This window comes from Pan troglodytes, chromosome 16 (genome assembly GCF_028858775.2).
Source record: "Pan troglodytes isolate AG18354 chromosome 16, NHGRI_mPanTro3-v2.0_pri, whole genome shotgun sequence".
In the NCBI taxonomy this organism is placed as follows: domain Eukaryota; kingdom Metazoa; phylum Chordata; class Mammalia; order Primates; family Hominidae; genus Pan; species Pan troglodytes.
Genome location: NC_072414.2, coordinates 68,228,518 through 68,243,116, shown reverse-complemented (window position 1 = coordinate 68,243,116; position 14,599 = coordinate 68,228,518). Strand labels below are relative to the sequence as shown.

The window sequence follows — 14,599 nt, the reverse complement described above, 5'->3', positions numbered from 1 at the left end:
GTCAAAATAGCTTATCTCAAATCCCCACTCTTGAAATTAAAAAAAAAATGTTCTGTAGCTAACCATTAATGCATTTAGGAAGAGGATACATTTCCAAAACCATATTTAAAAAAATAAAGTTAGGAATTACAGTTAAAAGATTACCATAAACTGTTAACAATGTGAATATAGTTAACACTTAACACTTAAAAATGGTTAAGATGGGGCCAACCATGGTGGCTGACACCTGTAATCCCAGCACTTTGGGAGGCTGAGGCAGATGGATCACCTGAGCTCAGGAGTTCGAGACCAGCCTGCGCAACATGGCGAAACCCCATCTCTACCAAAAAAAAAAATAGCCAGGCGCCATGGTTCACACCTGTAGTCCCAGCTACTTGGGAGGCTGAGGCACGAGACTTGCTTGAACCTGGGCGTTTGAGGCTGCATTGAGCCCAGGTAGCACCACTGCCCTCCGGCCTGGGCAACAGAGTGAGACCCTGTTTCAAAAAAAAAAAAGGTTAAGATGGTAAATTTTATGTATTCTTTTAAACCACTTTGTTAAACTATTAGGATATAAGTTCAATGACTTGCATTTGGTATCTAAGTTCCATTTTTAGTTCTGACTGATTTGTGCCATTGAGTAAAGTCTTTCATCCTTATGTGTGTGGCAATGGTCTTTAAAGTCATCTGTTAACAAAGATAGTTTTTATATCTATAATAAAGAGCTAGAGAACACACCAAGAGGAAAATAGGTAGGCATTTGCAGTTAGTTAATATTCTTGCAGGGATATTAATCCTAATTATTGTTATTTATTAATTTGCTCTTGAAATTGATTTATTGAAGAATAAGAAGATGCAGAAAAATATTTATGTGGTGAGTGAAACAACAATTTCAAGGTCATTTGAGTACTCTTGTTACTGTGTTTATTGTCAGGTGGGAAGGAATATCTATCAGGACTGAGAAGCTATGAAACTGGTGTGAAGGAACATGACACTTTTCTGTCTAGTATTGATGAATAAGATTGAACTCTGTAATTTGCATGCAAATTTTAATTTCTATTGAAAGAAGAAAGAGAGCCAATTTTGGTGTGATTCTAAAAGAAAATTTATTGCATAAGGTGAATTCAGTAAAATTATGATGCCTGCCAATGTGTCTACTAAGAGTCTTGTCCGTTCTTAAAGTGAAGTAAATTGACTGTGTTTTTAGTATTACAGTCAATGTCATATAACATTTCTGGTCATGGTTAAAAGCTGCTATATTTTATTACTAAAAAGATTAAAGGAAGTATTTAAAGTACAGAAATATAATATACATTTTAAAAATTACAAAATGTATGTTAAAATAGGGATAGGTGACTTTATATATTATCCTTTTGGGTATGACTCAGAAAGATTTTATAGCTTATTCTTGCTGTTTTTCTTTTTTTAATTAAGAAGCAAAAAAACCGGCTGGGCGCAGTGGCTCATGTCTGTAATCCCAGCACTTTGGGAGGCTGAGGTGGGTGGATTGCAAGGTCAGGAGTTCGAGATTAGCCTGACCAACATGGTGAAACCGTCTCTACTAAAAATACAAAAATTAGCTGGGTGTGGTGGTGCGTGCCTGTAATCCCAGCTACTTAGGAGGCTGAGGCAGGAGAATTGCTTGAACCCGGGAGGCGGAGGTTGGAGTGAGCTGAGATCACGCCACTGCACTGCAGTCTGGGCGACAGAGCGAGACTCTGTCTCAAAAAAAAAAAAAAAAAAAAAAAAAAAGAAAAAAACCCTCCCCTGCCCTCTATACCCTCATTACACCTAGTTTCCAAAGATGGTTGGGGTGGAGGTATAGGTTACAATCATTCTTACTACTTTAGGTTATGAGTGGGTTTGTAAGGGTAGAGAGTTAGATTCCAGCTTTTTTTCTTTTTCTGCCATCTGTGGTACTTTACTATGTGAATATACAGTTCAAGTCACAGCAAGAACTCTAAAAAACTGACAAGCAAAAACAATGTCAAAAATGAGGCTGACGCTGGGCACAGTGTCATGTGCCTGTAGTCACAGCTACTCATGTGGCTGAGGCAGGAGGATCACTTGAGTCCAGGAGACCAGCCTGAGCAACATAGCAAGACCCAGTCTCAAATACCCACCCCCACAAGAAAAAAAACAAAACAAAACTATTGAGGTTGAAAAAGAGAAGGACCAAAATGTGTTCATTGGACTTAGCCATAATGAAGTTTTTGGTGACTTTGGAAAGATTGTATTCAGTGTTGTGAAGGTGAAAGCCAGTTTGCATGAGTAACTGAAAAAATGGAAGGTGAGGTAATAGAGTTGGTGTCTGTGGAAATTATTTTCAAGAAGTTTAGCTTTGAAAGGGTGCAGAGAGGGTGATAACCTCTTTAAATCCTGCCCACAAGAAGTATACTATCTTATAAAGGCCACTCAACTTTATATGGGTATGTGGCTGGCATGAGAAAGAAAACTTCATATTTTGCTATTTGCAACCAAGTCTAAACAGAGTATAGAGAACTTCTCTAAAAGCATGATGGTGTGTCTGTTTTAGTGATGTAACAGTTTATATACTGTTTAGTTACCCTTATACATGTTTAGTTGATTACATTATCAATGAGGAAACAGTTGCTTTTTAGTTTTTGATAATTTTAAGAAAAGTTTTCATTTAGTTACTATTCATTGAGTGCCAACTGTACGCCAGAGAGGTAGATACCAAGTACACAGTGGAGAACAAGACAGACCTAGTCCCTGCCCTTGTGATGCAAACAGAGTAAGGAAGAAACACATTATTTTAAGTGTGGTCATTGTTACAGAACATAGAGGGTGTTTGGGAGAGGTTTAATCTTGTTAGAGGACTGGAAAACACTGAAAGGATATCTGTGAAATTATGTTTGCACACTGAGGTGCCTTAAACTATTGTTACTGAGTGATAAAGTAATAGAGCGGAGGATTTTCTTTCTTTCTTTTTTTTTTTTTTTTGAGACAGAGTCTCACTCTGTTGCCCAGGCTGGAGTGCAGTGGCGCCATCTCGACTCACTGCAGCCTCCGCCGCCTGGGTTCACGCCATTCTTCTGCCTCAGCCTCCCAAGTAGCTGGGACTACAGGTGCCCGCCACCACGCCCGGCTAATTTTTGTATTTTTAGTAGAGACGGGGTTTCACCATGTTAGTCAGGATGGTCTCGCTCTCCTGACCTTGTGATCTGCCCGTCTCGGCCTCCCAAAGTGCCGGGATTACAGGTGTGAGCCACTGCGCCTGGCCGAGGATTTTCTTTAGATAAAAACATCACTTCATTTTTTAGTTTTGTCTAAAATCATTTATCATTGCTGTATTTTTTCCCCCAATTTTTTTTTTTTTTTTTTTTTTTTGAGATAGAGTCTTACTCTCTCACCCAGGCTGGAGTGCAGTGGTGTGATCTTGACTCGCTGCAGCCTCAACCTTCTAGGCTTAAATGATCCTTCCATTTCAGCCTTCCAAGTAGCTGGGGCTACGGGAATGCGCCACCACATCTGACTAATTTTTTAATTTTTATCTTTCATAGAAACAGGGTCTTACTGTATTGTCCAGGCTGGTCTTAAACTCCTGGGCCAATTTTAGGTTTGCAGGGTATCTGTGCAGATTTATTATGAGTAAATCATGTGTCCTGGGGGTTTGATGTACAGATTATTTTGCCGCCCAGGTAATGAACATAGCATCCAATAGGTAATTTTTTGATTCTCACCCTGCTCCCACCCTCCGCCCTCAAATAGGCCCAGGTATCTATTGTTCCCTTCTTTGTATCCATAGGTACTTGATGTTTGGCTGCCACTTACAAGAGAGAACATTCCATGTTTGGTTTTTCTGTTCCTGCATTAATTCACTTAGGATAATGGCCTCCAGCACCGTCCATGTTGCTCTAAAGGACATGATCTCATTCTTTTTAATGGCTGTGTAGTATTCCATGGTGTATATATACCACATTTTCTTTACCCAGTCCATCCCTTGCATGGGCATCTAGGTTGATTCCATGTCTTTGCTACTGTGAATAGTGCTGCCATGAACATGCACATGCATGTATCTTTATGGTAGAATGGTTCATATTCCTTTGGGTATATTCCCAATTATGGTATTGCTGGGTCGAATGTTCTAAGTTCTTTGAGAAATCACCACATTGCTTTCCGCAGTGGCTGAACTAATTTACATCCTCACCAGCAGTATATAAGCGTTCCTTTTCTCTGCAACCTTGCCAGCATCTGTTGTTTTTTGAGTTTTAAATAATAGCCATTCTGACTGGTGTGAGATGTCTCATTGTGGTTTTTATTTGCATTTCTCTAATGATTAGTTAATGTTGAGCATTTTTTTATATGCTTGTTGGCCACATATGAGAAGTGTCTGTTGATGTCCATTGCCCATTTTTTAATAGGGTTGTTTTTTGCTTGTTGATTTAAGTTCTTTATAGATTCTGGTTATTAGACGTTTGTCAGATGCATAGTTTGCAAATTTTTTCTTACCATTCTGTAGGTTGTCTGTTTACTTTGTTGATAGTTTATTTTGCTGTGCAGAAGCTCTTTAGTTTAATTAGGTCTTACTTGTAAGTTTTTATTTTTGTTGCAATTTCTTTTGGAGTGTTCGTCATGAAATCTTTGCCAGGGTCTATGTTCAAAATGCCATTTCCTACGTTTTCTTCTTGGGTTTTTATAGTTCGAGGTCTTACATTTAAATCATTTTTTTTTTGTTTGTTTTTTGAGATGGAGACTTGCTTTGTCACCCAGGCTGGAGTGCAAGGGTGCAATCTCGGCTCACTGCAACCTCCGCCTCCTGGGTTCAAGCAATTCTCCTGCCGCAGCCTTCGGAGGAGCTGGGATTACAGGCGCCTGCCACCACGCCCAGCTAATTTTTGTATTTTTAGTAGAGACAACAGGGTTTCACCATGTTGGCCAGGCTGGTCTCGAACTCCTGACCTTAGGTGATCCACTCGCCTCGGCCTCTCAAAGTGCTGGGATTGCAGGTGTGAGCCACTGCACCTGGCAGAAGTTTTTTTGTTTTGTGGTGTTTTGTTTTTAAGTAGAGTTTAGCCTGTGTGGTAGTACACATCTGTAGTCCTAGCTACTCAGGAGGCTGAGGCAGGAGGATCCCTTGGGCCCAGGAATTGGAGGCCAGCCTGGGCAACATAGAAAGACACTGTCTCTAAAAATAAAATTTTTTGAAAATAGACTTTATGTTTTAGAGCAGTTTTAGGTTCACAGCAAAATCCAATGGAAAGTACAGAGAGTCTTCCTGGTCCACACACCCACAACCTCCTCCACTGTCAACATACAGCACCAGAGTTGTCTATTTGTTACAATTAATGAATTTACATTGACATCAGCATTTCCCAGAGTCCATAGTTTACATTAGGATTCACTCTTTGTGTTGTACCTTCTATGGGTTTGGACAAATGTATAATGACAGGTATCTACCATTATTATATCATACAGAATAGTTTCACTGCCCCCACCCCCACTCCCCCTGGAAAAAACAAAACAACAACAACAAAAAACCTCTATGCTTTGTTCTCCTAATCCCTGGCAGTCACTGATCTTTTTACTGTTTCTATAGTTTTGCGTTTAACAGAATGTCATATAGTTGGGATTAGACAGCATGTAGCCTTTTCAGACTGTTTTTTTTTTTCACTAAGTAATATGCATTCAAGGTTCCTCCATGTCATTCTCATTTCTTGTTACTGCTGAATAAGATTCCATTGTATGAATATTTATTCACCTACTGAAGGACATTTTGGTTGCTTCCAAGTTTTGGCAGTTATGAATAAACCTGCTGTAGACGTCTGGTTTTTGTGTGGACCTAAGTTTTCAACTCATTTGGGTATGTACAAAGGAGTGCAGTTGCTAGATTGTATGGTAAGATTATGTTTAGTTTTATAAGCAACTGCCAAACTGTCTTCCAAAGTGGCTGTACCAGTTTGCATTTTTACCAGCAATGAATGAGAGTTTCTGTTGTTCCACATCCTTACTAGCATTTGGTATTGTCAGTGTTTTGGTTTTTTACCATTCTAATAAGTGTGTAGTGGTATCTCGTTTTAATTTGCAATTTCCTAGTGAGCATCTTGATGTTGAGCATCTTTTCATATGCTTCTTGGCCATCTTCTTTGGTGAGGTACCTGTTCAGATCCTTTCCCCCTATTTAAATCAGATCGTTCATTTTTTATGTTGACTTTTAAGGGTTCTTTATGTATTTTAGATAAGTCTTTTATCAGATATGTCTTTTGCACATATTTTGTCCCAGTCTATGGCTTGTCTTCTCATTCTTTTGATGAAGAGGTGTTTGTTTTGTTTTGTTTTGTTTTGAGATGGAGTCTCTCTCGCCTAGGCTGGAGTGCAGTGGTGTGATCTCGGCTCACTGAAACATCCACCTCCAGGATTCAAGTGATTCTTGTGCCTTAGCCTCCTGAGTAGCTGGGACTATGGCGTATGCCACCATGCCCAGCTAATTTTCGTATTTTTAGGAGAAATGGGGTTTCACACTACTGACCAGGCTGGTCTCGCACTCCTGACTTCAGGTGATCCACCGGCCTCGGCCTCCCAAATTGCTGGGATTACAGGCGTGAGCCACTGCGACTGGCCAACGAAGAGTTCTTTAAAAAAAACGTTCACTTCCCTTATTGGTGTCAGCTCTGTGCTGGATACTGGAGTCTAGGGTTATAGTGGTAAGAAATATCAGACATTGCTCCTGTACTCAGTATCAAAGGGGGAAGACAAGACAATCAGGTGAATATGATCAGGTGTGATAAGTGCTGTAATGAAGGCCATTACAGGGTACCATGTTGGTGCTAGCAAAGCTAACTAGTCCGAGACGGTCCAAAGAAGGCTTTTATGTGTAGCTAACATTTATTGAGGATTAATGTGTTCCAGGCATCATTCCAAGAGCTTTACATTTATTAATTTAACCCTCACAACAACTCTATGAGATATTAATATTATTATCATCATCTCCATTTTACAGTCAGAGAACTGAGGTACTGAGAAGTTATGGTGGAGGTGGGATTCAAACCCAGGCAACGTGGCTGGCTCCAAAGCCTGTACTCTACCACTGCAACTGTACTAATGCTTTTTGGAGGAATTGACCTTTCAGCAGAAAACCTAAGGATGATTAATTGGAATTTAGTAGGGTAACAGGGAAAGAGGTCCACTAGGCAGAGGGAGCAATGTGTGGGAAGGCTGGAAGTCTGAGAGAGCATGGCAAGTTCAAGTATCTGAAAATAAGGCATAAATGCAGTGAGGGATATATGGTTAGGGAGGTAGATCACGCCATAAAATAAACGCATGATAAACCAACCTAAGGAGTCTAGTTTACCATATCCAGAGGAGGCAGAAAGCAATAGCAGTGTTTTAAGCAGGGGAGAATAACATGTTAGATTTGTGTCATGGAACGATCACTGAGAGAAATAGATTGGTAGGAAGCAGAATTGTAGGTTAGAAACAAGCTGGGTTGGGAGACTCTGTGGGGTAATAGAGGAGAAGGATAATGGCCTGCACTAGGATATTGGCATTGACGATGGAGAGAAGTGAATGGATTTAGGAGTAGCTCTCTTTAGAAGGAAGAATTGTTATGACTTGAGTGGTTGGTTAGATGTAAGGTTGAGAGAAAACCCAGAGATGATTCTCTGGTCATGGTTGGGGCAGATCGAAGTCTGGAGAAGTAGCAGTATGGGGAAGGGGCTGGAGGAACAGAGGGAAAACATGAGTTAAAGTTTAAATTTGCTGAGATGGAAAGTGTTTGATGAGACAGGCAAGTTAAGCACTTAGATATACAGATGTAACCTTATTATAAGTCTAGCACTTAGGAAAGAGCTTTGAACCCTATTTGAGATTTATATATATAAAATATTTGAGCCACTCTTCTATAGGGGTTAAATTAAGCCATGGAAGGCAGAAGGGAGTAGTCAGTAACTTCAAACATTGCTGAGATAACAAGTAACATAAAGCCTGAAAAGGGTTTGTTGGTAATTTGGGTGAGGGCAAAAACCAGATGCAAGTAATTGAGGAGGGAGTGAGAATGAGAAATGAGAGAAGCTAGAGTTGAATGTGGGTTTGTGGCTTTTTAGCAGGATTGTTGCAAATGGGGAGAGCCTCAATCATGTTTAAATGTTGATGAGAAGGAACCAGGGTAAAGGGAGAAGCTGGAGACATGATTGGGAAGTGTAAATTACAGTCTCTGAGTAGATTCGAGAGAATGGAATCTAGATCCCAGATGAAGGGATTAGACCCAGGAGAAAGGATCCACAGCAGCTTCCATTGTGATAGGGCAAGGACAGGAATTGTAATAGGGCAGGGACAGGAATTTCTATGTTGAGTATCAGGAAAGGAAATCAGGTCCCCCGATGGCTTTAGTTGTCATTGTGAAGTAGGAGGTGAGGCTACCTTCTAAGAGTAGGGGGCAGAATGTGTTGGCAGTTTAAGAAACATCAGGAGGCAGGCACGGTGGCTCATGCCTGTAATCCAAGCACTCTGGGAGGCCAAGGTGCGAGGATCGTTTGAGCCCAGGAGTTCAAGACCAGCCCGGGCAACACAGCAAGACCCTGCCTCTACAAAAAATAAATAATTGGCTGGACATGGTGGCGTGTACCTGTGGTCCCAGCGACTTGGGAGGCTGAGATGGGAGGAACGCTTGAGCCTGGGAGGTTGAAGCTGCAGAGAGCTGTGATTGTGCCACTGTATTCAAGACTGGGTAATAGAGGGAGACTTTGTTTCCAAAAAAGAAAAAGAAGAGAAACATCAGGAGAGGATATTTGAAATCATTGCTGTGGAAGGTGAGAGTGCGAACAAGGAAGTTGTGGTAGCATTGCTAGGCAGTTTTGAGAGCCCAGGTAAGGCTGATGACTAAGAATTTATGGGTGGCATAGGCCTGCATAGTTAATTTTTATTTAAATAGCAGTGTTTGAAGAGATCGAGATTCCTTTTGAGGCAATTACCTCATTAAGTATTTCAATAGTTATCTTTAAATGTTTAAGAATTTGGCTCCTTTTCCTCTCATAACTATTGTTAAAAGAGGATTGATCCTAAAGTGTAGAGAGGCAATGGGTTATAAAATAATAAAATGAAAATTTGTTTCCTTTAAAACCTTTTCAATAATGGACATGTATTTTTTTTACTCTTTAGTCATATTCTGTACTACTCTTCTGCTTAAAATAGGATTTTAGAGTTATAGAATTTTTAGAGCAGGAAAAGAGGTCTTTTGAGATTATATTTTTCTTTCTGACAATGCTATTTTTTTTTTTAAGCACAAGAATGTTTGCCAAGTGCAATCTTACAGGAATGACCCATGTATAAAACAGCTAAAAATGGTGGTGCTTTGATGTGTGCTGGTAATTAGGAACTCAAACTGTGGAGTCAGACTACCTGGACTTAGAATAACCTGACTCTGCTTCCTACCTGTGTAGCTGCTAAGCTCCAGTTTCCTCATCTGTGAAGTTGGAGTAATACTAGTACCTCCATCATAGACTTTGTAGGAATTTTAAATAGGATACTATGTATAAAACTGCTTAGTACAGTGCTCCATCAATGTTAGTTTGGTTAATCTGGTTAAAGCAAAGTTGGGTAGGGGGGCATTCTAGCAGCTGTACATGCCTAGTCCCTACCTTATCCCATGTGGTGGCTCCTGAGATAGCTTCCTAGAACCCTTCTATAGATGCAGTTTGAAAATCTCTAATCTTGGCTAGGTGCGGTGGCTCAATCTGTAATCTCAGCACTTTGGGAGGCTGAGGCAGGCAGATCATTTGAGGTCAGGAGTTCAAGGCCAGCCTGGCCAACATGGTGAAACCCCACTCTCTACTAAAAATACAAAAATTAGCTGGGTGTGGTAATGCATGCCTGTAATCCCAGCTACCTGGCAGGCTGAGGCAGGAGAATCGCTTGAACCCTGGAGGCGGTGGTTGCAGTGAGTCAAGAGCACGCCACTGCACTCTGGCCTGGGCAACAGAGCGAGACTCTCTCTCAAAAAAAAAAAAAAAAAAATCTCTAATCTGATTCATCCTCCTAAATTTGCAGATGGGCTTTAGATTGTAGAATAACATTTTAAAAGTTCAGGCCAATTTCTTCTGCTCTAGGTTCTACACAACCGCTATTGCTGAATTAAGCCGCATAACCATGCCTAGAGGCTGTAGCTTCTCTCTAGGTGGTATCTGAGAAATGGAATGTAAAACATTGAATTAGAAGGAAGTTTAATATTTTAAAAATTATAGAGGAGTCAATAAAATAGAGTACCTTTATGATGTATATAATGCTTAGTAAAAATCGATCAGCTAGATGGATTGAGTGGGTTCTTAAATATGTTCTTTTGTTGTTTATGCTTATAAATCTAATTTTGATAAATCTTTTAAAAAGTATATATAATCTCCAATTGGAAGTTCTAAAAGCTTGATGGTTCCTTAGGATAACTACTTAATTTATCTTATGATAGAACTATAATTTACAGCAAGTATGGGCCTTCTGCCACCAAATCTTGGATTTATTCTTCAAATGGTGATGGAAATCTCATAATTTTTATGGCAAATGATGTGTGAAACATAATAAAAAATATGATGTCGGATATATATTGGTAATAAATAGCTTGTTACTGGCAATTCTTGTGAAATGTGATTTAAATAATTTAAATTATTTTTTATTTTTAATTATTTTATTAATTTTATTTAATTATTTATTTATTACAAAGTCCTTTCCAAAATATGATGCTCTTCCAACGAAAAAAGAAAGGGTACCATATAATTAATTCTGCAGATGTACATTGGAAAACAAACATTGTATTTGATTCTGGGGATACAAAATATAAACAGGTATGGTATTTGCTTTCTAAGAACTTTCATTTCATTCCAGGAATTGTCCTGACTTCCCTTCAATTCATACCCTCCTTTTAAGTTTCCAGCTCTGGGTAAATTCCATGCTATGCTTTCTTCACTCCAACTCCAGAGCTTAAGGTTATTGCTGAATTAAGCCACGCAACCATGCCATTTGATCCACAGTTCCTCTTTTTCTCACTTTTCTTTGCCATTTTCCATAAGAATAGTTCCAAGATTTTATTTTTTCCTCATGCCTATGGTGCCGTTCCTCATCTTTTCACATGATAGAACACCTGAACTTCCTTCCTTCCCCACTTGACTGTACTTCATGATCTGTAGCCTTCAACATTTTGGATCTCTTCATTATTTGAAAACTGTTCTATTTTATAATTGTATGTGAACAAGTCTAATTTCCTGTGAAATATACAGGGACCATTCTTGTTCATCTTTGTGTTCCTTGTGTTTAAAATTATTCCACATGACCATGAATGATTGGTGGTTTCTTGATAGTCTGCATTAGATAGGGCTGGATATTGGTTGGTTCCAAGATACTGTCTGCAAGCTTCCTTTTTTGAATCCAGAAGCATATTTGAACAGTCAAAACCTGGCAAAACTGCTGTTTAGTGTCATATTTTAAAAACATATTTCCATTATCAATTATTTTGGTATTGAATGCATTTTGACTGAAACAATAGGGATCAACTTTCGTGACTGATTTCAAACCCATTATTTGTGATTATACTGTACTCCTATACTGTAGGAGTACAGTATGTAACCAAATGTAATTGGTAGTAGAATTTGACCAGTTCCTAGTTAGGTAGTTAATATGTTCTGTTTAAGGAATTTACATTTAGTTATATAGTAGTTTCTTATCAGATGTAGATTAGTGGGAAAGTTGTTTTGAAGTAATTAAACATTTTTCCTAACAATAGAAGGCTAATTTGCGTTCTAATTTTTATTAGATAAGAATATTAGTAGGCCAGGTGCGGTGGCGCATGCCTGTAATCCCAGCACTTTGGAGGCCGAGGCAGGCGGATCACGAGGTCAGGAGATGGAGACCATCCTGGCTAACACTGTGAAACCCCGTCTCTACTGAAAGTACAAAAACAAAATTAGCCGACGCGGTGGTGGGCGCCTGTAGTTCCAGCTACTCAGGAGGCGGAGGCGGGAGAATGGCATGAACCTGGGAGGTGGAGCTTGCAGTGAGCCATGGTCGCGCCACTGCACTCCAGCCTGGGCAACAGAGCGAGACTCCATCTCAAAAAAAAAAAAAAAAAAGAATGTTAGTGGTACAGTGATAGACACAAATAGCTAGATTTTCGCTATAGAACAAGTATTTTATAAATAAATTTATAGAATAATATTGTGTACAGAATAGTTTTCTTTAAAGTATACATGCTTAACAATTAGTTAAAAAAAAAAAAAACCCCTGTGACAACATTCTTTACCTTTTTTTTTCCTTTTTTCTCTTTTTAGGCCTCATTGCTACGATTTCAGAGTACCCTGGTAATAGCTGAGCATGCAAATGATTCCCTAGCACCCATTACTTTAAATACCATTACTGCAGCCACACGCCTTGAAGGTGAAGTGTCCTGCTTAGTAGCTGGAACCAAATGTGACAAGGTGAGAAATTTTTAAGGTCAGCCATAGCACATATTATCTCCATCAAGAGACAGGAAAAGATGGCAACAGAGAATTATGCTTAGGATTGTAACCCAAACTGGGCTCTAATCCTCATTAAATGGTCAGTGTCACAACCATTACCATGTGTGAAAAAGGAACTAAAAGGTTTCTTCCCTAAGCATTTTATCTTTTGAAATGCAGTAGAATACTTGATTTAGTTCCACTGGCACCATCATGTGCCATCAGGTACCAAGTGGAATGATAATGTTTGAGTCCCCTTAGAGGTTAATAGCTGATCTCTTTTTTGTGTTAATGAATATACTTGGTAATTGCTTCTAATTCCTGAAAGTGGTAAATCTGGACAAAGTATTATGGATGTTAATTTTTAATTGGTAGAAGAATTTGAATGTTAAGTACTATTCTTTCCAAACTCTAGCTGGTACTAAAAGATGTTCTTGGGTTTGTTTGTTGTTGTTGTTGTTGTTGTTGAAATCAGATGATAACAGCTTGAAACACTAACCCTCTAGAAAGGTGCTATGATATGATTTGCAGGGTCTATACCACCAGGCTGCAATACAGATGAGTGCTTCAGTTAAGCTTACACACCTTGAGCCACCAGTTCCCTCTCACATGGTATAGGAGTTGCTGAGTGTGTAGTTGGGGGCTTAAACTTCACAGAGGAATAAATCTGAAGGGAGTATGTTTTGAGGATTTTATGTTTTATTAAATAATTGATGCTGGCTGGGCATGGTGGCTCATGCCTATAATCCCAGGACTTTGGGAAGCTGAGGTGGGTAGATCACTTGAGGTCAGGTGTTTGAGACCAGCCTGGGCAACATGGTGAAACCCTGTCTCTACTAAAAATATAAAAATTAGCCAGTGTGGTGATGCATGCCTGTAGTCCCAGCTACTTGGAAGGCTGAGGCACGAGAACCACTTGAACCTGGGTGGCAGAGTTTGCAATAAGCAGAGATTGTACCACTGCACTCCAGCCTGGGTGACAAAGTGAGACTGTGTCTCAAAAAATATATTAAAAATAACAATAATTCAGAGCATGTGATAATGCAGGTTCATACTGCTGGTGTTGCTTCTGTCTAATTTTTTACATGAAATTGATAAAAGAACATATTCTGGTAGGTTTATGATTAGTTATGGGGATTTCTTTACCCAATTCCTGCTAACAACTATAGAATCTTACATAGTTGATATAGCCACAATGTGTGATGAGCGATGGCTAAGCTATCTATTTGTATGTCTGTATTAGCCACAGTATATGATGGCTAAGCTATCTTTTTGGTTTCCCTGTTTTTGGATATATAGGAATTTGTGATTTGTTGTTTGTTTTGCTGTGATTTAAAATAATTATTGTAATATTACTTTAAAAAGACTTTGATACTTTATACTACTTTGAGAAAAATCAAAATAGAAATCGTCTTCTGTACTCAGTTACAATCCTAACCTGTCATGTTCTAATTTTAAAGAAAACAACCGGTACCCGTATGAAGAGATCGTTTAATAGAGTTCGGTTTTATACCATTTTATTCAGCTATTTGTCATAAACAGCAAGTTATTCTTCTGTATAATGCCAGACGTTTTTGCCAGTAAAAACAAGATAGTTTCAATGGGAAAATTCTGCCCCATTTTCTATCCCATGCTGCTATGCAGCTACATTGCAATTAACTGAGTTTCTTAATTGGAAATTCTCTTAAAGTTTGAGAAGCTAAATGCAGCTGCATCCATAATAGAGGGCCTCTGTAGTACAAATGGTATGCTGGTGAACACTTGGTTTAGCAGAGAATGTATTTTTGCACTGCATCCTTTCTTCAGTGAATATTGTTGCAAGCTAACAGTTCATATGAGGGTGGCACAAGGCACAGCCTTTTAATCCTACTCATCAGTGAATCAATGAATCAGTTTGGAGGTAAACAAGGAGACAGAAGACGATAGTATGACTGATATGACTTAGCTAAAGTGGAAACCAGCCATGAGGTAATAAAGATACTTAAAAAGGGGAAATCTAATTGCCTTCTGAATATAGAAAATCTGAATCATCAAAAAGCTTTCTCAGAACCCCATTCTAATTCCAAACAGGAAAAATGAAGAATTAAAATAGGAAATATTTTGCTTTGTCATAGATAAATATGTGTATGTGGGCAGGAACTCAGTGGTTGACAATGGGATGTTACTAGAGAACTTCATTTTCA

The 14,599-nt window shown here is 39.0% G+C and overlaps 1 protein-coding gene across 4 annotated transcripts in view; it reads left to right on the top strand.

The window, feature by feature from the left end:
• Positions 1–14,599, top strand: part of ETFA (electron transfer flavoprotein subunit alpha) — a 98,597-nt gene that overhangs the window by 3,555 nt on the left and 80,443 nt on the right. For 2 of the 4 annotated variants that reach the window (XM_510690.8, XM_016927245.3), the window contains exon 2: positions 12,249–12,395. The exons of the other annotated variants lie outside the window; for them this stretch is intronic. In XM_510690.8, coding sequence (XP_510690.2) covers positions 12,249–12,395 — 147 coding nt within the window. The remainder of the gene's footprint in view (positions 1–12,248; positions 12,396–14,599) is intronic. 4 annotated transcript variants of the gene reach the window in all.